Consider the following 25700-nt stretch of genomic DNA (forward strand, 5'->3'; position numbering starts at 1 on the left):
GATGAGTGGAAAGAATCCTGACTCTTGGAACAACATATTGAGAAGCAAGGTAAAGGAGAAACAAAAAACTCGATCGTGTTATGAATGTCATGAAATGCTCAATAGCCATGGTATCCCCCTCGTCCAATAGGTATGTATGTATGTACAGCCCGCCAAAATTTGTGGGGAAAGAAAAACGGCGACGCCCTCCAGCTCGCTCCCAGTCTCTCCTTTTTGAACATCAGATCCGGCCGCGGACCTCCAACCGCCATTTTTTTCACCGACCCGGTAATGCACAATGTATCATAAAAGCAAAACACTTTTCGCTCCCTGCCGGATATCACAATCGAAACTCTAAGAACAAAAATTTGAACAACACGCCCAATGCTAAAGTCCCACGCCCAAAACAACGTCCCAGTCAAGGTGTATTAGGGTACTAATTGCTTAACCGTGGAGACCGCAAGTGCGCTGGCGCATGAGTTCTCTTCTCGCGAGATCCTTGACTGTAGTTTGTGTCAGCAATGATACTTTGGTAAGTTACTGGAAAATAGAAGGTTACATACCACCGTCGTATGTGATGAACTCGTGAAGAGCTGACCCACCGGGAACCATGGGGAGAACGGGAACCTTCTTGTCAGTGACAACCTCCAGAAGGGCTGGGCCATCAGTGTCAATCAGCCACTGGAGAGCTTCCCGGGTCTCATCAGGCTTGATGAGACGCCTGTGCTGGATGCCCATGGCGTCGGCGAGCTTCATGAAGTCGGGGTTCTTCTGGTGAGTGTGGGAGTAGCGATCCTCGTAGAAGAGGTTCTGCCATTGTGTAACCATGCCCTGCTCTTCGTTGTTCAGAACGATGATCTTGACGCCAATGTTGAACTGAGCAGCGGTGGAGAGCTCGGTAAGGGTCATGCCAAAGGAAGCATCACCGTCGATGTCGATGACAAGGGAATCTGGCTTGGCCACCTTGGCACCGATGGCGGCCGGCAGACCGTAGCCCATGGTACCGAGACCACCAGAGGTGATCATGGTGCGGGGATGTCTCCAGCGGAAGTGCTGAGCAGCCCACATCTGATGCTGGCCGACACCAGTGGTGATGTAGGTGTTCTCCTTGCGGTCAGCTGTGAGGTTACTGAGCTCCTCAATCAGTGTCTGAGGCTTGATCAAGCCCTCGCGAGCAGCACGCTCGTAGTCAGAAAGAGGCCACTTCTTCTTCCACCCGTTAATCTGAGCGAACCACTCCTTTCTGTCAGCCATGGTCTTGCTCTCCACCTGAGGCAGGAGCAAATCGAGGTTCTTGCCAAGATCACCCTCGATAGCCTCAGTGGCCTGCACGACCTTGTTGATGTTCTTGGGGAGGATCTCGAAGTGAATGATACCTCCGCGGTTCTCCTTCGCCGCAGCCTTAGCCGCTGGGGCAAACTTGGCAACACTACCGGTAACACGGTCATCGAAGCGGCCACCGAGAGCAATGATGAGATCAGCCTCCTGCATGGACATGTTGGCATAGGCTGAGCCGTGCATGCCGAGCATGTGGAGGGACTTCTCATCAAGCTCGTCGAAGGCACCGAGACCGTGAAGGGTCGTCGTCACGGGGATGGATGCCTTGTTCGCAAGCTCTCTGAGCAGCTCAACACCACGCTCCGAGCTAATGACACCTTGGCCAGCGTAGATGACGGGCTTCTTGGCGATGTTGACCAAGTGAGCCACACGCTTGATAGAAGCACGGAGCTGCTTCTCGCTGGCCTCGAGAGCGGCGCGGGAGGCAGCGCTGGGGAGCGACGGAATGGCGGGGGCCGTGGGAATAGCACGACGCAGGATACCAGCCGTCACGTCCTTGGGAAGATCCACGAGAACGGGACCAGGTCTTCCGCTGGTGGCAATCTCGAAGGCCTCGTTGATTCTTTGAGGCAGCTCAGCGACATTCTTCACCATGACGTTCCACTTGGTGCAGGCGCGGGAGATGCCCACAACGTCGGCTTCTTGGAACGCATCGCTACCAATGGCTGTGGTAACGACTTGGCCGGTGAAAACGATCATGGGAGTACCGTCCGCAAGCGCATCAGCCATTGGTGTCACAACGTTGGTGGCACCAGGACCGGAAGTCACCAAGACGACACCGGGCTTGCCAGAAGCGCGGGCGTAACCCTGGGCCATGTGGCCAGCGCCCTGCTCGTGTCTGGGAAGGACGAAATCGAAATGTGGCGAGTTGTAGATAGCATCGAACACGGGAAGAATAGCACCGCCAGGGTAGCCGACTGTGTATAGTTAGCCAACTGTGCAAGTTTATGGGAGCAGGAGTCGAGACATACAAATGTGCTTGACGCCGTGTCTAAGCATCATCTCATGGAAGATCTCACCACCAGTCTTGCCGATAAACCTGTAGCGCATTTCGTGTTAACTATACATACATATATATATATATATACATAGACGATCCTCATTTGTATAGTTGGGAGACATACGACTCGTCGACATCGTTCTTACGGGCGTTAGCCAGAGGTTGAACGTGGTTGGGCTCGGCGTTGAATGATTGGGCGGGCTTTGCTCGTACGTCGCTGTATATAGGATGGAATTAGCCATTGTGTTTTTGTAGTGATGGTAGTGGTGAGTCACTAATAGTAGTAGTATGACTCCAAAGCCGACGATGGCGGTGGGACGACTTACGCAGCGGGCACCTTCGCGGCAGCCGATGTGGACTGATTCCTAACGTCTGATGGCCCATTACGGACACCTGTGATGGCAGAAGCCTTTTGTGTGAGGGAAGCAATTCGCTGTTGGCTAGGCCGAGTAGTGGCCAGCGCCTTGAGGGCGCGGCTGGTTTGACGGATCATCACGAAAGAAGGTGACTGCGAAGAGACCGGAGGGAGAGCGGACGGCGGAGAGCGGGAGGTGGCGAGCTGTAAACTAGGAGAGCACACCTAGGTGAGAGGGACCTGAAGTTTATAGGAGTGGAAATAGGAAAGTTTTAGCTGTAACAGCGAGAACTGGCTATTAAACAGCAATGTAGAAAGATTCCAAAGTTCCTCTTGACGAGCCGAGGAGTCAATGGGTCTTGTTGGAGGCGGACGTGGTGGTTTTGAAAGAAAGAAACCCTGTCCTTGGCGGGAACGAGCAATCGGAGTGGTATGAGTCGTTGAATCTCAAATTTTGGCCGTCGATTGTGGGGTAGAAAGTGACTACACGGGTGGCACGGGCCTTATAGCGGCTCCTAGTGGCGATGTCGGAACTGCCCTGGAGCGCCCGATTTGCTGCCACGGTAAGCACACATGGCCACCGGCAGGCGGGACGGCGCCTGGACCCTTTCACCTGCTTTTTAGAATAAGTTTCTAACCCGCCTAGAGGGTAGCCGTTGTTTCCTTTTTTGCCCTCGGCACCTTCCTGGAACATCATATCACGTTTCGAAACTTTCTTCTATGACAGTTCAGACATCACACGACCAATTCATCCATGGTCTGGGAACACTGGACCATGACACCGTGGACCTTGGTGGCCGAGGAATTCAAGTTTTTGCGGGGAAGAAAGCTGCGTGCCGGTCTGCAGGTCCGTCCAATCACACGCCGTCAATTAAGTGTCCTCCCGTAAGTAACACACCCAGCGCGACATTGTAGCACATAACGGCAAGCCGATGAGCCGATCGTTCTCTCGATATTCTCGGGATACGATATTGTTAAATTGTGCGATCACGGCCATATTCTTTGAGATCTCTGCAAGAAGCGGGCGAAGAGGGCGACCGGCCTAACGGACATTTTAATACTAGGTACCTGACATCCGGTTCACGGATGACGCCAAGGCGGGGCGGGGTCCATTCCAGGTGTCAAAAGTCACAGCCGTCACAGCCCTGCGCCGGTGGTCGGCCCCACCAAAATATTTCCAGCCGGGTATTCCAGCTTCACGCCGACAGTCGCAGCGGCCGGCCGCCTTTGACTTCACTGATCGAGCTTCGAATTAGGTTCGGCGCTACCCTGTGGCTTGTCAACACCTCCAACTTCGGGCAAGAGCAGCATCCCGCCTTGTTTTCTAGCACTCAGCCCGCGGACACTATGCGATGATCAACTGACGACTGCAGATGCCATCCGACTGCTCACTGCAACGCTACGGGACAGAACTGCAGCAGCAGGATGAACGGAGACAGTTTCCCGAGCTGGCCCTTCCACGTGCACCAAACCACAGCTGCCATCGGATTTGGAGCGAGAATGCTGTCTCTAGCATCAATTTGGATGCTACGCTGAGTGGATCATCTTGGCAAGAAATCACGCTAACCTCCAGTCTGCTAACAGTTCCCAGACACGATCTTCTCGCTGTGTAAGTCACATTTCCTATTTCGCTCTCAGGCTCTCAGTTATTCCCGCCTGCCGATATTTTACACATTACAACAAACAAACCAAAACTTGAGCCAACGTACAAGGAGATAAACAAGAGAAAATTACAAGTCATTAATCATGAACACTCATCACTCATACTACGTGGCTTTAGCCACCCAAGACTCCGCCCAAAAGACCACCCTTCTTCTTCTTACCCGACTTGAGACTGTCACTGAAGGATCCAAGACCCAATCCGGCAAGCACGCGGTTCAAGCCGAGTGTACCTAGCAACCCGTCAACCAGTCCTCCCAATCCAAGGCCGCTCAGCTATAGTACTAGTGTTAGCACGTCGTTCTTGCGTTGCAAGTGGACCCTGAAAGGACTTACCAATCTGCCAACGAGGTTGAGCACACCACTCAACAACAACCCAACGGCGGCAAGGATCTGGAACAGAGGCTCGTTGAGCAGACCCCACAGAGGGTTGAGCTCCTTCTTTGCGTGGGGCATATCCTCAAGCTTGCGCTTGGCATTGTCGATGCACTGAGTGACATCGCCAGTGAGATCCTTGAGGAGATCAGCAAGACGGTACTCCTCCGGAGTGGCCTCGCGAGCAGCAGTCTTGTGCTTGGCGTTGGCCGAGATGCGGCCATCAGGGTCGAGGCCCTTGATGATGCCTTGAGCCTCGGTCAAGATGCGGCCACCCTCTTCGATTAGAGGGCGGACCTCCTTGACAAGCTGCTCTTCGTCGCGCTCGTCTTCCGGAGTGCGCTCTGCCTTGTCGATTTTCTACTGTGTGTTAGTGATGAACAAGCTGTGGCGTGAGTTGATAGTGATAACTTACCTCGGTGATCATCTTGCAGATAGGTCGAATCTTGTCAAGGCACTGGGCAATGCAGACAGACATCTGGATGGCCATCTTCTTATCATTCTCGGCTTGCTCGCGCTTCTCCTTCTGTTCAGGTGTCTCCTCGTCCTTGACCTCAGGAATGTCCTCAAGAAGCGAGCAGTGTCCAATGACAGTGCCCTTCTGGTCGACAACATCACCGTCGTCGTCAATCTCCTTGCCCGAGCAAACCTGAGGATCGCCAGAAGTCAACTTGCCAATGAGGTTACCATCACCATCAACAACATTGCCCTCCTTGTTGACCTTGCGGCCCGACATGGGGTTCTTGGACTTCTGAACCTCCTCGGGCTCCCAACGCTCAGCCTTGCCAATGACATTGCCATTCTTATCCAACACATCACCATCCTCATCAACCGCCCTGCCAAACAAGACCTTGCCCTCTCCCTTCACCAATCTCCCCACGATATCCCCTGAAGGCGTAACAACAGTCCCATCCTTAGCAACCGTGCACCCCTCCAACTCGGCAAACGGCCCCTCCTTGGATCCCTCCCTCTCCCCCTCACTAACCAACTCCGCCTTCCCCAAAACATCACCACTCTCACTCAGAATATTCCCCTTCTTATCACACATCCTCCCCACCATCCTCTTCGGATCCCCCTCCACCACCCTCCCGTAAATAACCCCGTTCCCATCAACCACATACCCCGCCTTGTTGACCCTCTTCCCAGCCAACAAGCTATTATCCACCTCCTTCACCTCCTCCTCCACCTCCTCCTCCGGCTCCCAACGTTCCGCCTTCCCAATCACATTCCCCGCCTTATCAAGCACGTCCCCATCAGCATCAACAGACTTCCCCCTCAACTGCTTGACATCCCCTTCGATAATCTTGCCCACCCATTCCCCATTGCTGACAACCATCCCATTCCCGTCAACAACAGCGTCAGGGAAGGACTCGAACGGCGCAGACTCCTTGAGCATTTCATCACGTTCCGAGTCAGAGATGGGCTCAGCCTTGCCGATGATCTTGCCGTTGTCGGACCAGATATCCCCGTTTTCGTCGACCTTCTTGCCGATGAGGTACTGCAGGATGCCGCTCACGACACGACCGACAACCTTGCCGTCGGAAACGACGTTGCCGCCTTTGTTGACGGTGCCGTTCTTGAGAATGGAAAAGTCCATTTGTTCGGCTACGGTGGAGCCCTCGCCTGCTTCGACGCCTTGGGGTTGGTCCTCTTGGATTGTACCTTCGGGCTGACCTTCGGCTTGAGATGGGGAGAAGTCCTGGACCTGTGACTGGCCGTCTTGGATTTGGTGGGGGTCGAATTGCTCTTGTGCTTGCTCACCAGCTTCAGTTTGGGGTTGCTGCTGCTCCGTGCCGGTGGTGGAGGGGGCTTTCTCTGTTTGCTGCTCAACATCGGGTTTCTCGGACCCTGACTTGGTGACAGACTCGGCCTTGTCACTGACGGTCTTGGTGTCAATTCCTGACTTCTCAGAAGCAGCAGGCTCAGGCTCGTCGATGTTGTTATCCGCAGCCTCAACGTCTGGCTTCTCTGAGGCAGGAGGCTTCTCCGATGTGGTGGTAGCATCCTCCTTTGCACTCTTGAGGAACTCCTCCCTCGCCTCATCAGTAGGCTGGTTCTCGCTCGCCTGGTCAAAGGCTTTCTTAGCCTGCTCCGTCAACCCCGACGGCGCCTCGGAGATCTTATCCGCGGCGGGGGTCTGGGTCTCTTCCTCAGCCTTGTCCGACTCTGGCTTCTCAGACGACTCGACCTTCTCCTCCGTGGTAGTCTTAGTATCCTCCCCAGCCTCAGTCTCCGTCTTGTCACTCATAGCCTCGGGCTCAACCTTCTCCAGCTTCTCCTCCTCCTTATCCTCCATCTGAATCCCCTCCTCTGTTTCCTTGGGCTTCTCCAGATGAGTATACCCCCCACTCTCCCTCTCCACCTCACTGCCATCATTCCCCTCGAAATCCCCCGACGTGGTCACAACCTCGTCGTTCTCCTCCTCCTCCTCCCGGTTCTTGTTCTGCTCCTTCTGGATATCAATAGCCGGAGGGGAGGGGGCAGAGCGAGGGACGTTTTCCTCTTGGGGGGTGGAGACCTCCTGCTGTTGCTGCTGCTTCTTTCCCTTGCGGGAGGGGAGCGTCTTCTTCGCAATGTCGGACATATTGTCTTGTGGTGCGGTTGTAAAGGTGCCTTCCGTAGTGGGGGTTGTTGTGGTAGGGGAAGCGGGACGTAAGGGAAGGGATAGGTTGAAGAAGAGTTCCAGGATGGCACAAGATAGGTACGGAGGTGAGATGATGGTGTGACTGTATAGGTAGGGTCTGTGGTGGGAAAATAAAAGCAAGCAGGGTGAGTTACGGTGTGCTAAAGCTGTACAGTGACAACAAAATGATGTAGATGTGTGGCTGTGCTCAAAGGTTCAAGAGATTACCGTAGATAGTTATGTAGATTTTTCGTTGGCCCAGAAGGAAAAACAGGATCAGACAAGAACACAGCACTAGCCTCAACCTTTTTATGTCGTCAGCATCTTGCTACCTCAACCACTCTTTTCACCCGTCGTCGTCAGACGATAACTTCGAGACAAGCCGGCTTTTTCGAGAAGCTCAGAATATCTCCCCGGACGTCATCATCGTCTCTTCTTTACGTCACGAAACCTAGAGGACTTCTCCTGCATTCACAAACTCCCACTCGCGCAAGAAGCAAACTGACAACCCCCCTTTTCCTCGTCCCCCAACACCCCCCAACACCTGCCGTCCCACCCACCTACCTACCTATGCCCCCCGGGATGACTTCATCCCCCTCACCTCCCCCCGCCTCCGAGAGGCCAACACCTCCAAAAGCTTCGCGTCATACCAGCCACACATCCCAAAATCCTGCCTGTGGCACTAAGTCTGCGTAACAAATCGACAGATCGGTGGCTTGCTTCAAACCTGTCGGAGGTAAAGTGTGGCGAGTGCCCTCCATCATTGGGCGGGGAAATCTTGATCAGGAAGGTGGGCTTGTCATTGAGATTGGACAATGAACAAGCGAAGCCGTTGAACTGGTGGGAAAAAAACTCAAGATTGGACAGCAATGTGTCAAGAAAGTTGGATGTTGTGTGTCACAAACACTCACAGTGTGCGTTAAGAGGTGTGGCTGGATCAAAGAGTGGCTTGCCGTGTTACGAAGCGGCAAATAGCGTCAACTGTGGCGAGGGAGATACGCGGGTGAGGTAAAGGAGTGGCCGTAGTGGCTGGTGTGTATTTTTCTCTGCCCACCCCCCTAGCTACATGGATATGGACCTAGTGCAGTTGGGTGGTGAGTGGTGAATAACATGTGGGACTGACTGGCCAGGGCCAGCTACTCAGTTTCCTTCTAGGGCTGGCCTCCCGAAAAGCTGGGGGTGTGTGGGATGAAGCGAAAAACGTTGGATGTTCCGTTTGGCATCCCGGAACCAGACTGGAAACTTGCCGGGGTTCGAGATCTTCGAGTCCCCTCTTCTCACTCAGAAACCGAATTTTAGGGCCTCAGCTTCCTTCTCACCCCTCTCCCACGTGCATAACGGCTCACTAGCTGCTTTTCATGGAACATTCTAAAAGAAAATTACTTGATACCTTCGCTATTGTGTGACGAGCTCGCTTCTTTCCGGACCCTTCCCGCCGGTCTTGCAATCGCATAACCAAACATAAGTTTGGCACCATAACCCCGGAATTTAATCCCTATCATTCCTTTCATTACATCATCCCAAGTGCATATACCAACGCCTCTGACGGCAAAATTGATCCCGATCCATCAAGAAAACGAGATGTTAGGCTTGATCTGCTGACTACCAAACACGGTAGGAATCCGAATGGTAAGTTGAATTCCTTCCTTTGTTGACTTCACGTCCAGGAAGATATCGGACGGGCTGTCACTGGGGTTCTCCTTTCTCCAGGATTCCGCGTTCTGTCTTCTCTCTTCCTCCGTTCGTCTGGGTTGTCTCGGCTGATCCGGCTCCTGCTCTTGCTCTTTTGCCCGAGACTGCTTCTGCTGCTCTCTCTTGGGAGATTTTGGCGGCGGTGACGGATGCTCTTCTTGCTCGTCTGCCACACCATCCTCCTGACCTCTCTCTTTGTCTTCCTTCTCAGACTTCTTCCCCTGCTTCTTTTTCCTCAATGATGACGGCCCAGCCTCCGCTTGCTGCTGAATGCGCTCTCGAAGTTCTTGTTGTTCTTTCTCCTTGCGGTGAAGCGGGTTGTTGTTGTCAAGGAACTTCCCCACAACATTACCAGACGCATCCAGAATATTGCCCAGGTGGTCAACCATCAAGGAAGCATTGGCCTTGCGCATCATGTCCAGTAAGCTGCGAGGTTGGGACTCGGTCCGTGGTGAATGTGGGCTCGTGCTGGGTTTCCTTTCGATCTCAATGTCGGCGACATAACCCAAAAGTTCCCCGTTGTCTCCCAGTATGTCGCCGTCCCTGTTGGAGACTTTGCGCCCAATAATCTCGGGGAGGTCACCGCCGGCACGGGCGAGCACCTGCCCCGTCTGGTCGTCTACAATGTCCCCATACTCATCAACTGTCTTGCCCATCAGAATAGACCCCACATAAGGCGGCAATTTTGGTCGCTCAGGTGATAAGGAGATTCCAGGCGAAACCTCTGGAATGCTGCCAATCTTGGGAATAGGGGCAACATATGCTGGGCTCCTACTTTTCGATCTGTCTGGGAGATCCCTTTTTTCCTGTGTCTCTGGCTCCGGCTGGTCGGTAATGTCCTCAACTTCGATGTCGCTCTCGTCTTCATGCCCAACCTCCACAATGTCATCCTGTGACTGCCGACGAGACCTTGGCAGTTGAGATGCCTGAGTGAATTGTTTGGGTGTCATGATTCTTGTGGTGATGATCAACCTAGGTGGAATCTGCAGTTGAGAGTTGCTAGTATCCGATCGGACTCCAGTCTCCGCAGAGAAATGCAAAGGGTCTTGGGGCTGAAAGCCTGAAACACCAGTTTAGGCCGGTTCCAGAGCATTCGACTGGTCGACGTGCGTGAAGGCTGTTGGGTGTGTGTTGAGGGCGTGAAGTAGGAAAGGAGGGGGTGAGTGACGTCATCGGACCAGGGTTGAATATTGCGAGCTTCGAGGCTGCAAGGGTCTCGACTCAACCCTGGCAGAGTCGAGACCAACATGGAGCTGGGTTGGGTGACACGAGCGAGAAGACGGCGTTAGCCGATTGCACCTCTGCGCTTGCTAAGCTTATTAGGATAGCCTATGCACATCGTCAGGTTGGTAGTCAAATTGCGAGTCTTTGCCCAAGACAAAGCAGTACATTGTGCTGGGCTTTTGATGTCCAGTGAGGTGGTTTTTCGTGCTGGGATGTGGCTGCATATGGTGGGCTTGGCATTGTCCCGAGGATCAGTTAGCGAACCGTTGAGATCAGTGCTGATGAAAACGTTGAACTGCCTGGTTAGCTTCGGACCAGAATATCTCAAGCCCTGTCACTGGACGAATCAGAATTCTAGTGTTCTTCGAAATCGAGCGAGACTGAGACATTCGAGCAGAACAATAGACGGGCCGAGCTGAAACATCATCCACGGACTGGAGAACTGCAGCCGCCATACGATTCGTCGGCCGGTGCTTGCTGAAAACCGGTTTCTGCACCACTGCCTGCTCTGAAGCAAGCGAGGCAAGGCATGGAAGCGAGGTCAACAAGGTGCTGGCTCCTTTGGCATGCAGCTTTATGCGTTGTTAGCGGTTGATAAATCGTGGTATTCCTGAAGATCATGAACGGATAACCAGCATATATCGGTCTTAGCCATGTCGAACCCCGTATGATGCTACAATGGCATCACAGCCGAGGCCGAATCGGGCCGCCTGGGAAGTGACTCGAGATCTCGGAAGGCCAGCAAGTCTGACGGCTGCGCCGTGGTAGAGTTGCAGTCGTTCCTGGTGCCGGCATAACAACGATATTATTGCTGAGGATGACCTGTGCCGCATGGAGTTGTAACAACAGGCCATTACACGGAGGATATTATATGTCTGAGTCGAACCTCAGTCCGTCCATATATCGTAGAAGCGGTATGATAGGTAACTCGGGAAAAATGCAGAAGTGGCCGTCGTGCGTCATGACCTTGAGCGATCCCGAAACGCGCCACCGAGGTACAGCAGCTGCATGCTAAGGTAGGTGCTCGAAGATCCGACGGCAGGCCGTTGTCAGGCAATTGTTCTTCATTGGAATTCCGATTCCTCGTTGTCCGGACGTTGTAAAATGGCCTCACCAGATATCATGATTGTCATCAACAAAAGAAAATCTCGAGGTTGTTTTACAGCAGAGGTGCAATTTGTGATGCAGCGGTTGATGCACTGTAAATTGTTTTCTCCCAGGTTCCTGGCATCCCGCTGCGTGACAGCTGCGAGCGCCCGCTGGAAAAGCACGGGTCAACTGTGGTACAGTGGAACCTGCCCGCTGAAATCGATCCGGGGCCCTGTGTAACGTGCCATTAAGCACTGGCCATGCTATCGGCGCCATACTAGGCAAAAGCTTCGCTAAACTTCACACAGACAAAATACAGCAAAATAGAACAACAACCACAACAGTATCCCGAAGCATATCTAATACAATTATTAGGATAAAGATAGTATACAAAAGACCAAAGACCAGAAAAAAACCCATCATTAACAAAACTACTCCATTCGCCGCCCGACATGAGATACCCTCACCCAGCCCTGAAATGCACACGAGATGAGAAAAAGCTCACGAGAGCTTGGAACCGGAAAGTTTAGTTGCTTCAGTTCCTAAGGAATTAGCCCCATGTCTCTCTGTCTTGCAGTTGACGTGTAACAGTGTGCTATCAAGCGGAGGCGCATCATCCACCATCATGGTCATCTCATCGAGCATCTGTCTAGGCAAACAGCCTGCTGATCGTCCTCCACATGGGAGGGCGTGTCTTGCTTATGTCTCTCTACATGGACCTTTAGCCTTAGGTAAGAAACATGACGGAAAGAGAGATGAAGTAAACAAGAAGGCGATGCATCCGACCCTCGAAGCTAACCAAATCGCAGTCGCCGTGGTTGTCGCGTGCGCCGTTCACTTGACCAGGGGGGGGGGAGAGGGGAAGGGGAAGGGGTAAGAATAGGGATGGGTAAAATGAAGATAAAAGAAAAGGGTAACTTACAAGAGAGCAAGCTCAAGATCGCCATGGATCTTTGCCTTGAGAGTAATCTCAATGTCGAGGTTGAGGTCAAGACGAAGCCTCAAAGTGTCGCTCTTGCCGCCGCCACCACCGCCTTGTTGGTTGACGGCGCCGCCAGCTACACCACCTAGCACACCGGTTGCGCCGTTGACAAGGCCGCCTGCTGTTTGTCCGACGCTGTCGAGGGCAAGGCTGTCAAGGGGACCACCGCCGCCCTGCTGTTGCTGGCGCTTTCCGCGTCTCCGTGGGGGAGGAGCATAGTCCTCAGACTCCTCACCCTCAGACTCGTAGACCTGGGGCTTTGGCTGGCGCTTGGGCTTCTTGGTCTCTGAGCCGCTTCGGGAAGACATTGTGGGTGTTTGTTGTGGTGGGAGTAGCCGTGAGGTGTTGTGGGAAGAGATGGGTTCAGGGTCTTGCTGATCAGGTTGCTTTCTAGAGAAGTTGAACGATGAGATGCATCTTAAGGGTCCTAGGGACTCCGAGATGGGCACTTATAAACGGCAGACATCTCCAGAACCCTTCGTGTCCAAAACAGGATTCTATCGGACGGATGAGCAATGAAGTCATCGGCCTCGACAGGAGGAGCCCTCATTCTGACGAGTCCAGCAGAAAATCTCCGACACCAGGGCCCTACACCAGGCCCTACACCACAGCCGCTACAGCACACCACGGCTAGCCGACGGCCTTACACCATAAGGTACAGTAGTCACTCAGCACAAAGTATGACTGTCTCTGTCCAATGATCACGGGGGGTAGCACCATGCTCGTGTTCTAGGCAAGCGAGGATGGATCAACACAAAATGGGGGTGTGTTAATCTAGCCCCTGTTTAGCTGCATAAAGAGAAAAGCTCACTAAATTTACAGCGCCGAGAACGCCAACCCGCCCCCTGATGCACTGTGCAGCACTCAACACCCGAGGCCAATGACACCCCAAGGGACACCCCCCCAGGGCACATCATCCCGGCCCACATGAAACATGCATTCACACCTCACCCACAAACACCATCATCCAACAAGACAAGTCCAGCTTCACATGATCCCCCCCCCGCGATCGCTCATGTCAACGTCACTCTCACGCACACACCCCCTCCCCATCCTCCACGCTTCGCCTACCCATTCGCGCCCTTGACATATCGGCTCTCCATTCCCAACTGCAGCTGCCGGCGAAGCAACACAGGGACCCACTGGCGCGAACGGTGTCTGTTCAACACGCCCCCTTCCGGCCATAGCTCCTCTTTGTCTCCCTCCGTTTCGCTCTCATCCTCACTCTCACCCTCGTCCTCGCTTTCACTCACATCCTCCTCCGAAAAACACCCATCGCGATCCAAAGCGATGGCCCATTTCTTGTTTTCCATCTGAACCGCCACAAAGCGGGCCGCGTCACCTTCCAGCGTCAGCCACTTCTCATCACTGGTCCAGAACCATGGCCCGATGGTGTGTCCCAGCGTAGCCTGCCGCCCTCCGTGGCGCACCAAGTTGGTGTCTTTATCGACATAGATCCAGTTCAGCATGGGCGGGTCGTCGGCGATGGTGCTCACCATGCCCAAGTGCTGCTCCTCGGACGGGTATGGGAAGTAGTACCCAAAGAACTTGTGGCCAGGCACAGGAAAGGACGGGTGGTCGATCCACAACTGCCAAAGAGAATGTCAGCCGAACGGAGTTTCTTCCGGTTTGTTGATGTCATCTGGGTTTTCCCAAACAAGACTCACCATGCCGTTCTTCAAAACGCACCAACACTCAACCGGGCCATCCTCGTCGAGAGAAACGGTGACCGTCATACGGAACTTGGCCTTCTCTTTTGCCGCTTCATTGGCCTTCTTCTGCGCGCTCAGGGCTTCGCAGACTCCTATCGTCGTGGGAATCCCCGCTATGACAAGCAAGCCCACGACCATCGTCTCGGTAGTCGATATTCGTCGTATTGGGTGCTTAGGAGGAGGGTAGCAATGGCGCCAGAGTATCCGAGTCTGTGTGATGTCGTCTGGTGTGTGATTCAGTCTCATTCAAACAATATCTCATACTCGTCAGCTTCATCTTCCCGGTGGAAGGTTGAACACAGCTTCGTCATATAGTTCCAAGACCCTACCACCCACCGTCTCTCCGGCCGGCCGTTAGTACGGACGAGGCTGTTCTTGCGTTCACCCCTCCTCTCTCCTCTTCTTGGCGGTACAATGCCATCCTATGCAACCGAAGTTGGCTAATCCCGGTACCCTGAAAAGCTTGATTCCTCCTCAGCCTCCCATTACTGCAGCGGCTAAACAGCTCTCATGCAGCATTGACGTCACAGGCCTCGAAACGATGCCCTCCAGGTTGCATCCATCATGCCTTTTTTTTGCGCACCCAAAGAAACTTGTTCGGCCCACCCCCCTATGTCGTCACCCGGCACCAGATTCACGAAGCCGTGGTCTGGTGAGAAGCCGAAGAGCCCCAAAATCATGATTTTTGGTCGTTTCCCGAAGCTATGATGCATAAGGGGTCTCACTGGACCCTTGGTCGATCCTTGGAACGGCCTTGGTTCAAAGAATCTCTTTAAACCTCATCACCACTAGGCACCACAAGTGATACCTACTCTTCCCGTCTAAACTTTGCAGCTAGCTTTTTGTTTTGTTCCAGCGTGATCCCAGCATCTATCTCCACCAGAAGCAACACATTGACCTAAAAGAAAACCAGCCTGTCGCCATGTCGTCGGTAAGTTCTTTCTCTGTTCACTCACCATGCCATCTCAGAGAATGAAGAATCGTAACAAGAAAAAGCAGACTCCAAAGCCCAACGAGGAGTTCCCCAAGAAGGAGGATGAGACCAAGACCGGGCAGCCCGAGGCTAGCAACCTGCCTCAGACCTCCACAGTTGGTGATAACAAGCCCGAGGACAACAAGCCCACGGAAGCTGGCCGTGCTGAGACCGACAACTCACCTGGAGACAAGCCCCTCGACAATGAAGACTACGACGAGGAGAACCCAGATGAGGAGAACGCGGGAGTTCTAGGTGACGACTACCAAGAAGACGAGGACCAGGAAGGCGAAGAGCCGTACGACGAGGAGGGAGCAGAGGAAGAGGAGCAGGCTTACGACGACGAAGAGCAAGATGATGAGGACGCTGCCTCTGAAGAAGACGAGGAAGAAGAAGACGAGGAAGTCATCCCTCCACCCCAACCCCAGCGACAAAAGAGCAACACCACCAAGAGGGGCAAGCCCGCCTCCGTCGTCGACGACCGCAGCAGCACACCCTCTTCCTCCCAGCCTCCCACCCCCAAGGACGATGAGAAGCCCCAGCCTAAGTGGATGCGCGACCAAAAGAAGAAGAAGCAACGACAGGTCGAGTCTGATGTCGACAACAGACAGGTCGACCGCCCTCGCCGCAGGGGGAAGAACGAGCCATCTTACCGTGAGCAGCAACAGGCGCTGTACCGTCAGCAGCAGCAGCAGCAGCAAATGATGATGCAGCAGCAGCAGCAGGGCGGTGGTGATGGTGGCGGCAAGAACCCATTGAGGCTCAGACTAGACCTCAATCTGGAGATTGAGATTGAGCTCAAGGCGCATATCCATGGTGATTTGACGCTTGCTTTGCTGTATGTTTACTTTTCATCTTTTCTACCCTTCTTCTTTTGTGGCTTCCCCTGATTCATGGTCCTGGCTTTGTGTCATCATCGCGCATTGGCTCAGTGGCTTCCGCGTGAGCGATACCATGCCGACCAACTCATCTAACACTTTCTCTCTTTCACTATCACGGATGAACAAGGCAATGAAGGCTCATACACACCGATTTTCTCGGGGATTTTGTCACAGCAATTAGGGCTATTCAGTTTCACGTCATCAAGAGAAAAGAGAGCAAGATCGGCTAACCACGACAACGCGTTGTTATCACTACAGGGACGGATAAATTGCACTTTTCTTCTTTCCATGATCAGGCGTTGGGAGGTGCAATACCTATGTTGTCAAGGGCTGATATAATATGCAGATGATGGGGGTAGAAAAGGAGATGTCTCGAATTTTGTCTACCGTGGTCTAGACCTAGCGTTTCCTTTGTCTTATCTTGTGTGGCTTTAAACTGTATTGTAATTTTGTGTTAGTATGTACTCTATTTATGTTGTAATATTTCTTGCGCTCTAGCTGTCCACAGCTCTGTGGTTGTTATTTTTGTCCTACAGGGGGGTTGGGTTGGTGAAGAGTAGGTAGCCATAGAGCTGCTGAAGGTAGAGTGGTCGTCGGCAACCCGCATCAAGCTATGGCCACCACTACCGAGCGTTTGGGTGTCTTTGTTCCTCGACCAGCGGGAGGTTAGACAAACAAAGATGGTTTAATATCCAGTAGATTGCCGAACCCCAGTTGTTCCGGGCTGTCGGGTCCAGTGCCAAGTCGCGAACATTGACAAGGAAAGGAAGTCGATGGTGACTTTGTGTAACGCTGCCATCAAACGTGCAACTATATCGAACTGCGTATCTTGTAAACGTAAACCATGAGAATACCCATGGTCAGCAGGCAAAATCTCCACTCGTGTCAGCTTGGTGCATATGACATGTCATGGTTGCCGGCTGCCTTCTTTGCAGCGTGCGCTGCTGCAGTGGAATGGAGATGGAGGCCTTTCGGCGCTCCGCAGCCTTGGGATGGTGATAGCTTCACTCCGCTTTCAAGGCCGGCTCTCTTTTGCTCGAATTCGTCTGATCAGTAAGTTAAGTTGCTGTTTCCCGGTTGACACCAAAATTGCGGTATCTAACATCTGGCGCAGTCTCAGTGCACACTGGCAAGCACGTTCCGTCATCTTCATCGGATTGCATTCTATTCTCATACCTGAAGGACACGGTGGTGTCCCATTTCTGCGCGTGACATTTGCCAACGTGGCCAAGAGGCCACCCCTTTTGGTTGAGCTTCGCCGTGCCAGTTTTTCCCTGCTGCAACAGAGCTGCCACGGGTATCTCGATTCTCGAGCCACTTCGCGCTTCTTCCACTCCGACCTTCTCACTGCACGCTCACGAAGAGCTCTACCACTCGCTGCCAATTTGACGTTCCCGATTGCCTCATACTCTTGCAACAATGCCCAACTCTCCGCAGGCCGATAGCACCGAGCCCGAGACCGCTGCGATCACCGACCCGACCGAGCCACCAAGCTGCTTTGCCTGCGAAAGCACCACGAAGAGAGTATGGACTTGCATCCAGTGCGGTTTCAACTTCTGCGATGATTGCTGGGGAAAAGAACGTCCTCACAAGCCCCGCGTTATGGGCATCGGCGGCCGTCCCCACGAAAAGGTCAGTCTTGGGTGTGGCCAAGCGCCTCGAATATATCTTCCGCAACAAGGAGGTTGAGGACCTAGACGGAAGAGTTTGCCATAGATGCGAAGAACAAGTGGTTCGGCATAGATCAGGGTAGCGATGGGTTGACGTTCAACTACAGAGATCGCTTGACCGACTTCAGCATACTGGAGAGTAACGACCACAATACCGCTGATCACTTCCCACATCTGGTTTCATTTGTTGGCAAGACCGGTACGTCCTCATTATCAAAGACAGTATGGATCGAGCTACCTACTGATACTTGATCCTAAATACCCATCTAGGCGCGGTTAAAACTGCTTGTGAAGGGTGTGGGCTAGACAGACAGTTTGGTGGTATATTTGCATGGGAGAGCCTTTGGTTGCCAGTGCCTTGATGTGAATGTGCTGGATAGCAGGAGGCCAGATACATAATTTGAAGTTTCTTACCTGAGTCTTATGTTCAATCCAGGTACATCAACACCCTAGGATCACTTGCACTTATTTTATCCCAGCTAGACAACGACTTTATCCGAGCTAACTATCGATCCTGTCCCCAGCTACCCAGTGACTTTATCCCAGCTAGCCAGCGACTTTATCCCCGCTAACAAGCGACTCTATCCTAGCTAACCACTTAATTAATAACAATGCCGTAAGTTATGATCAAGCGGTTTACATGTTGGGATGGAATTATCTAAACGTTGGGATAAATTGTGTCCTGAGCCGGGACGAAGGCCAGGGGACGAGAAATTGACATAACGGGCACTGAGCAAATATGAAACACAGGTATGTAGGTACCAGGTATGAGTTGCAAGTCACTGACTACCTAATTTCTATCTTTATTATCCATGCATTTGATTCCCAATAAGTGTGATTGATACCAATGTCAAAGCCATCGGATAGATCTCATCATTTAATAGTTCAACAATGTGAACTTTTCCCTCTCAGATGAACTCCGCCTGACTTGATCACTGTTTCAAGTCCGGCAACATTGCTCCTACAGTTTTCCACACTATATTTGCTACCTTAGCTCAGCCTGTTCATGAATGGCTGTTGGTGCTTCCTGCTGTCTCTTGACCCCATTCCAAAGATTCATTTTATGGAGCGTTTTACCAAGGTCACGTTATGCCTTGCAACATGACTGATGCTCAATATCTCCCTGGTGGAGGAGATGAACAAGGTGAGCGCCGATAGTGAATCTTGAGTTTTGGGGGTACTTGGTCCTGTCCGCTTTTGGTTGCTGAGGGTTTGGTGTATGGAAAGATGCTGGTTGGACTGGTTGAGGAGCATGGTGATGGGTGGGGTGGCTTGGCAGAGGTTGGTCTCGGATCCATTCTTTTGTGGGTTCAGGTAGGTAGCTACCAGGTAGCTAGTCAATGTCTACATGAAGTTGTAGGTGGCATCGACAGCTCAGCGGCCCATCGAAGCTCACACACCCATCTCAAAAATGCTTAACGTACTTCTCCAACGGTTCGATCACAGAGATCAACACCTCTTGAACGAACTCGGCTTTCCCCAGATCTGGTATGTCGACAAAGTTGACACCAACACACCTCGCAATGACATCCGCCAGCTCCGGCCCATGTGTCATTTCCACCTCCTCCTGCCACTCCTGCGCCGCCCGCCAATGTGTCCAATCATTCGCCGACCCATCGGAGTTACAATGAGCTTTGTAGTAGGGTTGGTCTTCGATGCGTTCCTGAAAGAGGAGCTGGAGGAGAGTCGTTCCAAGTGTGAAAATAGTCATCTGTGCGTGTTCTCTGGCGTTGGCCACTTGTCGCTCCAGTGCCGAGCGGATAGAAGTGTGGTGGAAGTAAACCGTGGTGGGTGTATTTCTGACAACCTGGACATCGCGATCATCCCAGGCTTGGGGAATCCAGGCGGATGTTCCCAGTCCGAGAATGGTGTAGGCAAGCTTGATGCCTATGCGAATACGCTCGCTGAGAAGAAGGGAGGCTGACTTGCGAAAGTCCACTAGTGTTTGTATACTTGACTTTAACGAGGACCCTGTCTCACTTGGATGTTGTCGTTTAGCACTTAGAATGATTGTGTTGTCCTCATAGTGAATGGTGTCTCCATGTTGCTCCAGCACAGATATGGGATTTTTCAGGAGGTTGCAACCAACTCGGAGCTTCTTTGGGACAGGCGATGCTGCCTCAGGAAGTTTGGGTACTGTATGGCGTTGTGCCGAATCTGGTTTTGCGAGCTTTGCCGTTTTCCTAGGCATCCAGATGGGGTCTATGATGGATTGACGTGGATTTACCGCGGTTTGGAAGCTCGAGAGTGCGAGCACCGTAGAATTCTGCTGTTTCCCTGCCTTGACATGCATCTCGAACCCGGCATCCAGCCGTATACGAGCGGTTAGGTCTGCCACCTGATCGAATAAGGGCTCAGCATTGCCGCTCCCGTCACAGGTAGAGTCCACTCCAGCAGAGACTTCGACGCCTACTTCCACAGGCATGTTTGGTGGCTCATTTGAACCCAGAAACAGGTTGATAGCCCCCCTTCCTGGCTGTTTTGCGTGGTGATCAAACCAGACCGTAGCTATCCCACACGGATGAAGAGTTTGACACCTGCAAAGCCAACTTTCAGGTCGAAAAGCCCTGTACAGCTGAGCCGTCTTAGACTGCATGTCAAGATAACGAGCCGTGGCAGCTAGGCATGCCTTCCACTCCTCCTTGCCCATGATAGCTGGCGCAAGCAATGTGGCTTGCGCTATACGAAGGTCCGCCTCGAGAAATCGGCTGATTTGTGTGTTTATCGTGGTTACTTCTTTCATCAGATCCCGCTTTTTTGTGAAGCTAACAGCCAGTCTCAGAATTGCAAAATCAACAGTCCCCGAACGTGGGATGTGAATCTAGAGGTGAACATTGTGTCAGAATTCAACATGGTCCTCGCTGAACGTGACCATTCCTAACGTACCTTTCCGTCTTGTATGGGCATCAACAGAGTACAAATCTCTTCCAGAATTTGGTTCAGACGGCGAAGCTTTTCCATGAACCACACCAACTTTTCTCTGCCAAGTCGAGCCTTCAACATCGATCGGAGCTTTGAATCGTGCCATCCTCTCGAATGCGCGTTGTTCAAGAGGTCTGACTCTGTGGCGGCATCCAAGGCCAAAGGTCGTAAGAGAAGCTCCACGTTCTGTCGAAATGCAATGAATTCATCTTCGACGGCAGAGATAAAGTCGGGGAATTGTGATGAAAACTTCCACCAGAACTTTGTCATCTGAAGATAACCCCGCACTAGCTTCCCACCGTCGATGACGAGTGGAAAAGTGCCGAGGACGACACCGGCCACTTCGAGGCCAGACATGTGGACTAAGGTTGACGGGCTCCGATAGCTTGACGAAATTATAAAGGCGCATTTCAAGTTCCCTCCGGATACCTCCCAACCTTTCTCCTTTCAATCTTCGACGACAGCTTTATTGTGGAGGGGTGTGTTCCGGTCATGCACATCGGTGCAAATACTACGCGCCCCAATCGAAGAGGGGTAAGCGTCAGCACCTTGCGGGGGCTTGCCGATGTCGAAGGTCATCTTCACCAGTGTTTCATATCATCTGTGTCGATTTTCAACCCTGTTAAAGTACCAAAGAAGCCCCTTGAACATGTCACAAATATCAGAGTACGTTGACCCCGAACTTTTGTTTAACTCAGCGAGGCAATGTTGGGCAAATTTCGAACACGTAATTCAAATCCTTCCGCGAGATCACCAGCATACCATCACAGCACACGATGCCCAGGGCCGCTTCAGTGTCTGGAGACAGGATCTGGAGGGGTTACAAGACGAGCTACTTTGGAACTCGACAGATGAACGGAAACAGGATGCTCACAATGCCATCTACGATACCCTCCTAAATCTTAACAGTGCCCTGAACGACGGTATGGATGCTCCCTCTCCAAGATGGACGTTTCAGCTTCTAACTCCTGCCCTTCATCTACTCACATTAGTTGGATCGATATTTTCCGAAGAGCAGCCCGGCAGTCAAGAAGATGATCTCATGTCTCTGCTGGGAGATGACGAGCAAGCAGACCCAGAGAACGCAGAACTCGTTGCGTTTCTTTCCTCGCCAACAACTCGAGTTGATGAACTTTTTCTCAGTATTCGGTCTCATATAGACCGTTTGTTCAAGCTGGCCTCCTTGTTGCGACGCGAAATTCGTCATGAAAACAGCAGTCTAGCTACAATACCTGTTCCGGCACCAGGAGACGATTTCATCTATGATTATCACATGTGCCGCCTCCAAAGAAAATATCCGAAGCTATCTCAACAGCCTCGGCTTTGCAAGACACTTGGACAGGCCCTTTTATTCCGGCGCGCGTTAATTCTTAGGAAGAGCAAAACGAAAGACCGACATACGCCAGAAATCACCCCTCAACTGGAGCTGAGGAGCCTACCTACGTTGTTATCAGGCAACGAGTCAAAGTCAAAGTCTCCAGCCCCGTCTATGACCGCAAAGGAGAGCACGGCAATCAACACATCTGCAACCGAAAAGGATACAACTCTTACGTATAATACGGACACTGGGACCGAACGGGTTGTCTTCGAGGAAGACAATGGTGAGCTGGAGGTAGCAGACTTGACCACATTTGTCATTGATGGGATCCCTCTTCAGTTCGGCAAACCTTTTCAGTGTCCGTTCTGTGGTGTCATCAAATCAATTGGCACACGGTCCGAATGGAGGTATGTTGATTGTTTGACAGCAGGCTTGCAGTCTTTTATTTCTACGACTGGGTGCTAATTTGGAATTGTCTGTTTAGGCAGCACGTGTCTGAGGACCTCAAACTTTACGTCTGTACGTCCCAGCAATGCGGATCGGGTCTGTTTGCAAGTCGACGCGAGTGGTTTAGCCACGAACTTGAGTTTCACAGAAGCACCTGGAAGTGTCAGCCCTGTCACGTAAGGTTTCTGTCTCGATCGACTCTGATGCAGCACCTTAACACCAAGCACCAATCCCAAAACCTGAAAACCAGCAATATTTTGGCCATGGTTCAAACAAAAAGAGACTCCTCTACTAGATCCTGCCCATTGTGTGACGAATATACAACGCAAGAGACGGAGAGGGACAGCACGAGCTTTTGCCAGCATCTGGGAAGGCATTTGCAGCAGATTGCACTGGAGGCGATACCACCGCTAAAAGGGATGGAATCAATACCATTGATATCGCCTAGGCTCCTTGACCAGAGCGCGATCTTACGGTTGCAGCCAGTGCAGAAAGTGGAAGCAGATATGAGGCTTCTTGGAATCGACCACCCTGACACTTTGAAGAGTATGACCAGGTTGGTATGGGAGTTGACTGACAGTGAAGAGTACTCGGTTGCCGAGCTGTTGGCGTTGAAAACGTTTGAAATGAGTAAACAGGCGCTAGGGGAGGACCATCGCCAGACACTCTTCAGAATGTACACGCTCGCTGAGGTATATCGTCGTACCCATGACACCAAACACGAATCGGAATCTCTGGCACTACAAGGGCTTGAGGCGGCAAAAAGAGTGCATGGAGAGGATGATCTCAGCGCGGCAGATTTCCTATCTGTACTAGGAGAGATTTACACGGACCTGGATCGATTATCGCTTGCCGCTGACGCACAAAACAAAGAGCTGAGGATATACATGGAGAACCTTGGAGAAGAAGATCCCAGCACTATGTACTGTATGGCCAAGCTATCATACACATTACTGGACGACAAGAGGTACACAGAGGCGGAGCATTTCGCCCTCCAAGCCTTCGAACTGCGAAAGAGGGCGTCTGGACCGGATCACACGGAAACTCTGGTCAATATGTACAATCTGGCATTGATTTGGCACGCCATGGACCGCTACGATGAAGCAATCCAGTTGCTGGAAGACTATATTCGCATACAGCGGAACATCCGAGGAGAAGAATCTACTACAGACATCGAGACGTGGCAAATGTTGCTGGAAAGTTGGAAGGCCCGTCAAGTCTCCAGCCACCCACAGAATTCCAGGCGAGGTAAATCGCGGAGTGGCGGTCAGTAAAATATTGGAGCTAGACAGCGTACTATATGATGCCCATCGTACTCAGCTCAAGGGCTGCGGAAGCTGGGTTACCGAACTGCAAACCTAGGATGCCACTACTATAGCTCCAATAACAATCGAGTTCAGTCAAGCTGGTGTTTCTCAGTAAATACTACGTCTCTATCCGGGTCTCGGTGAAATTATGTCCTCGTACATATTTTCAACCATGAAGCCGCCGAGGCCGGAAATATTGGCCATCAGCCCCAACTTTAATAGCAGCACATTCTTATCCAAAGTATCACATACGACCATAGACAGCTGAAAATACGGCATCCCGTCCGCTCTGCCCGAGTCAAACAGCTGATCGCCAGACTAGTACTCAGGTGGGTGACCACTGGGGAATCCCTGGTGTTGTATGTTTTGGTGAATTTTTGGCTCCACTCAATGCCCCTTTTAATCCTTTTAATCCCTGCTCTTGGTCTTCGCGGAGCCGACAGATACCATCCACCAACAGCTCCCCATCTTTGATCTGAACATTTTCAGTTACCTTCACAGCCCCAGAATTATCGCGGCAACGGAAGACCTGACCGACATTTCAAGATAGTTGAAACTCGCTAATGAGAATCATTGCAGATGTTGGTATGTTGTTGGTTGCTAGTTGCACAACCAACTCATCATCACACCCCTGTTCCAAGGTTACATAGGAGCTGACTATTGCTACAGAAATCATCATATGTCCTAATATGGAAATGTTCGTGACTAGGCTTTGTGTAATGCGTTGATATTCAACAACCAACAACCACATCGCCCTAACCAGACCTCGCAACCCTTGTATCTTGCCCCCGTGGTGTTGCCGGTGTATGGAATCCTCTGTATAAGATCCCGAAACAACGCCTTTCAAACCCAATTCTTTGAACTCTTCGTCAGCTGATCAGACTTTTATTTGTGTACTATCTTGAAACCTCAACATGGGCCAATGCCAATCCATCAACGCCCAACCCGGCGAAGGCTGCTTGTACGTCTACCACTTTCAACTGGATTCCCCTCTTTGACATCAATTCGCCTCACTAAACCTCTCCCACAAAGTGAACTAGCCCAACGTTGCCGCATCTCGCAATACGACTTTGACCGCTTCAACCCCAACGTCTGTGGGAACATCTACGTCGGCATGCGCATGTGCTGCACCGAACCTGTCTGCTGCCTCTCCCCACCATCGAGTCGCCGGCGGACGGTACCCCCACCGCCAACCATTGAGCTATCACCCCCGCCCCCCGCTGGTGGGTCGTGCGAGACTTACACCGTGAAGGGCGGGGACACCTGTGAGGATATCGCTTCTGCTTTTGGGGTCTCGGAGGATGGGCTTGATAGGATTAATGTCTTTACTTCTGGTTGGGGAGGGTGTTCTGCTCTTGTGGACGGGACGGTGATTTGTGAGTGTCTGGTTCTCTTTTGTGGTTTCTATGGCGGCTGTAAGTACCTATTCAGTGCGGATTTGCTAACATGGCTTTTCTGTCAGGCGTTAAGGAGTCTGTATGGGATGACGAGTCGGAGTTGAGGAAGTTGTAAAGCGGAACGGGAGGGGCCTTTGGTGTTATATGTATTTTCTTTCTGTGAGAAAGACACGTCATGTTACTTTATCACTATTCTATTTACCTTGCCTTGGCGTAAATACCTAGGTGTACTGTGACATGTAGCTTGTGGATAATCCACTTGTTATCATCATCAGCTTGCAACACAACGGCGCATGCATGCAGAAAATATCTAAGAGCTGTGATCACAGATGTATGGATCCCAAATTACCTAAGATACTTGGCCAGGTCCTTGCGGTTGTTCTTACGTTTGATGGAGAGCCTGAGCCATAACCACTTTCTGTTTGCACCTAACCAACACGGCCTGTTCTCAGGGACTTGCAAAGCCCCGAACAGCTAGCGTCTTTGGAATTCGTTAACTACCAGGTACTTGCATAAGACTATCTGGGTCTAGAGGTCTCTTATTGTTGTTGTTTTTTTTTTGACCACATCGTGAGGCTCTGCGTCTGAGAGGGGGTCGAGAGGTGCACCACACACAGCACAATCTAAATCTTCAGTTGGGACAACACACCGGTACCGGGATCATGCAGATTTAGCTAATTTCCTCACCATTCGAATCGATCAAATGATCAACTCAAATCATTATTCTTATCTTGCAGGCGTCCCAAAAGTATTGTCG

General features: G+C 51.9%; 10 protein-coding genes across 10 annotated transcripts; 4 read left to right on the plus strand and 6 right to left on the minus strand.

Moving 5' to 3' along the window:
• Nucleotides 1-23: 23 nt before the first annotated feature.
• Nucleotides 24-3314, minus strand: ILV2 (Acetolactate synthase, mitochondrial). The gene is made up of 5 exons (XM_062877467.1): nucleotides 2644-3314; nucleotides 2442-2534; nucleotides 2289-2356; nucleotides 543-2234; nucleotides 24-482 (listed from the first exon to the last, which is right to left on the minus strand). Exons 1-5 carry the CDS (start codon nucleotides 2808-2810, stop codon nucleotides 424-426), a joined length of 2079 nt encoding a protein of 692 aa, XP_062733239.1. The 5' UTR covers nucleotides 2811-3314; the 3' UTR covers nucleotides 24-423.
• Nucleotides 3315-4202: 888 nt separating this feature from the next.
• Nucleotides 4203-7290, minus strand: QC761_303210 (uncharacterized protein; the record flags this gene model as incomplete). The annotated part of the gene is given in 4 exon segments (XM_062877468.1): nucleotides 4203-4418; nucleotides 4429-4607; nucleotides 4668-5066; nucleotides 5122-7290. The coding sequence occupies 3 exon segments, from the start codon at nucleotides 7288-7290 to the stop codon at nucleotides 4449-4451; spliced, it is 2727 nt and encodes a 908-aa protein (XP_062733240.1). The 3' UTR covers nucleotides 4203-4418; nucleotides 4429-4448.
• A 1607-nt stretch (nucleotides 7291-8897) lies between these two features.
• On the minus strand, nucleotides 8898-9971 carry QC761_303220 (uncharacterized protein; the record flags this gene model as incomplete). The annotated part of the gene is made up of 1 exon (XM_062877469.1): nucleotides 8898-9971. One exon carries the CDS (start codon nucleotides 9969-9971, stop codon nucleotides 8898-8900), a length of 1074 nt encoding a protein of 357 aa, XP_062733241.1.
• Nucleotides 9972-12033: 2062 nt separating this feature from the next.
• Nucleotides 12034-12624, minus strand: QC761_303230 (uncharacterized protein; the record flags this gene model as incomplete). Its single annotated transcript, XM_062877470.1, has 2 exons — nucleotides 12034-12043; nucleotides 12257-12624. 2 exons carry the CDS (start codon nucleotides 12622-12624, stop codon nucleotides 12034-12036), a joined length of 378 nt encoding a protein of 125 aa, XP_062733242.1.
• A 731-nt stretch (nucleotides 12625-13355) lies between these two features.
• On the plus strand, nucleotides 13356-16379 carry QC761_303250 (uncharacterized protein). Its single transcript, XM_062877472.1, has 3 exons — nucleotides 13356-14959; nucleotides 15025-15839; nucleotides 16057-16379. Exons 1-3 carry the CDS (start codon nucleotides 14951-14953, stop codon nucleotides 16061-16063), a joined length of 831 nt encoding a protein of 276 aa, XP_062733243.1. The 5' UTR covers nucleotides 13356-14950; the 3' UTR covers nucleotides 16064-16379.
• On the minus strand, nucleotides 13384-14385 carry QC761_303240 (uncharacterized protein; the record flags this gene model as incomplete). The annotated part of the gene is made up of 2 exons (XM_062877471.1): nucleotides 13984-14385; nucleotides 13384-13905 (listed from the first exon to the last, which is right to left on the minus strand). Exons 1-2 carry the CDS (start codon nucleotides 14272-14274, stop codon nucleotides 13384-13386), a joined length of 813 nt encoding a protein of 270 aa, XP_062733244.1. The 5' UTR covers nucleotides 14275-14385.
• A 377-nt stretch (nucleotides 16380-16756) lies between the features above and the next one.
• On the plus strand, nucleotides 16757-18032 carry QC761_303255 (uncharacterized protein). The gene is made up of 2 exons (XM_062877473.1): nucleotides 16757-16935; nucleotides 16997-18032. Exons 1-2 carry the CDS (start codon nucleotides 16787-16789, stop codon nucleotides 17325-17327), a joined length of 480 nt encoding a protein of 159 aa, XP_062733245.1. The 5' UTR covers nucleotides 16757-16786; the 3' UTR covers nucleotides 17328-18032.
• Nucleotides 18033-18042: 10 nt separating this feature from the next.
• Nucleotides 18043-21168, minus strand: QC761_303260 (uncharacterized protein). Its single transcript, XM_062877474.1, has 3 exons — nucleotides 21060-21168; nucleotides 20439-20985; nucleotides 18043-20373 (listed from the first exon to the last, which is right to left on the minus strand). Exons 2-3 carry the CDS (start codon nucleotides 20829-20831, stop codon nucleotides 18958-18960), a joined length of 1809 nt encoding a protein of 602 aa, XP_062733246.1. The 5' UTR covers nucleotides 20832-20985; nucleotides 21060-21168; the 3' UTR covers nucleotides 18043-18957.
• Nucleotides 20692-23755, plus strand: QC761_303270 (uncharacterized protein). Its single transcript, XM_062877475.1, has 3 exons — nucleotides 20692-21397; nucleotides 21467-22199; nucleotides 22277-23755. The coding sequence occupies exons 1-3, from the start codon at nucleotides 21040-21042 to the stop codon at nucleotides 23511-23513; spliced, it is 2328 nt and encodes a 775-aa protein (XP_062733247.1). The 5' UTR covers nucleotides 20692-21039; the 3' UTR covers nucleotides 23514-23755.
• A 705-nt stretch (nucleotides 23756-24460) lies between these two features.
• Nucleotides 24461-25047, plus strand: QC761_303275 (uncharacterized protein; the record flags this gene model as incomplete). The annotated part of the gene is made up of 3 exons (XM_062877476.1): nucleotides 24461-24507; nucleotides 24579-24890; nucleotides 24960-25047. The coding sequence occupies 3 exons, from the start codon at nucleotides 24461-24463 to the stop codon at nucleotides 25045-25047; spliced, it is 447 nt and encodes a 148-aa protein (XP_062733248.1).
• Between the last annotated feature and the right edge of the window lie 653 nt (nucleotides 25048-25700).

The sequence above is a fragment of the Podospora bellae-mahoneyi genome, chromosome 3, assembly GCF_035222275.1.
Source record: "Podospora bellae-mahoneyi strain CBS 112042 chromosome 3, whole genome shotgun sequence".
Taxonomy (NCBI): domain Eukaryota; kingdom Fungi; phylum Ascomycota; class Sordariomycetes; order Sordariales; family Podosporaceae; genus Podospora; species Podospora bellae-mahoneyi.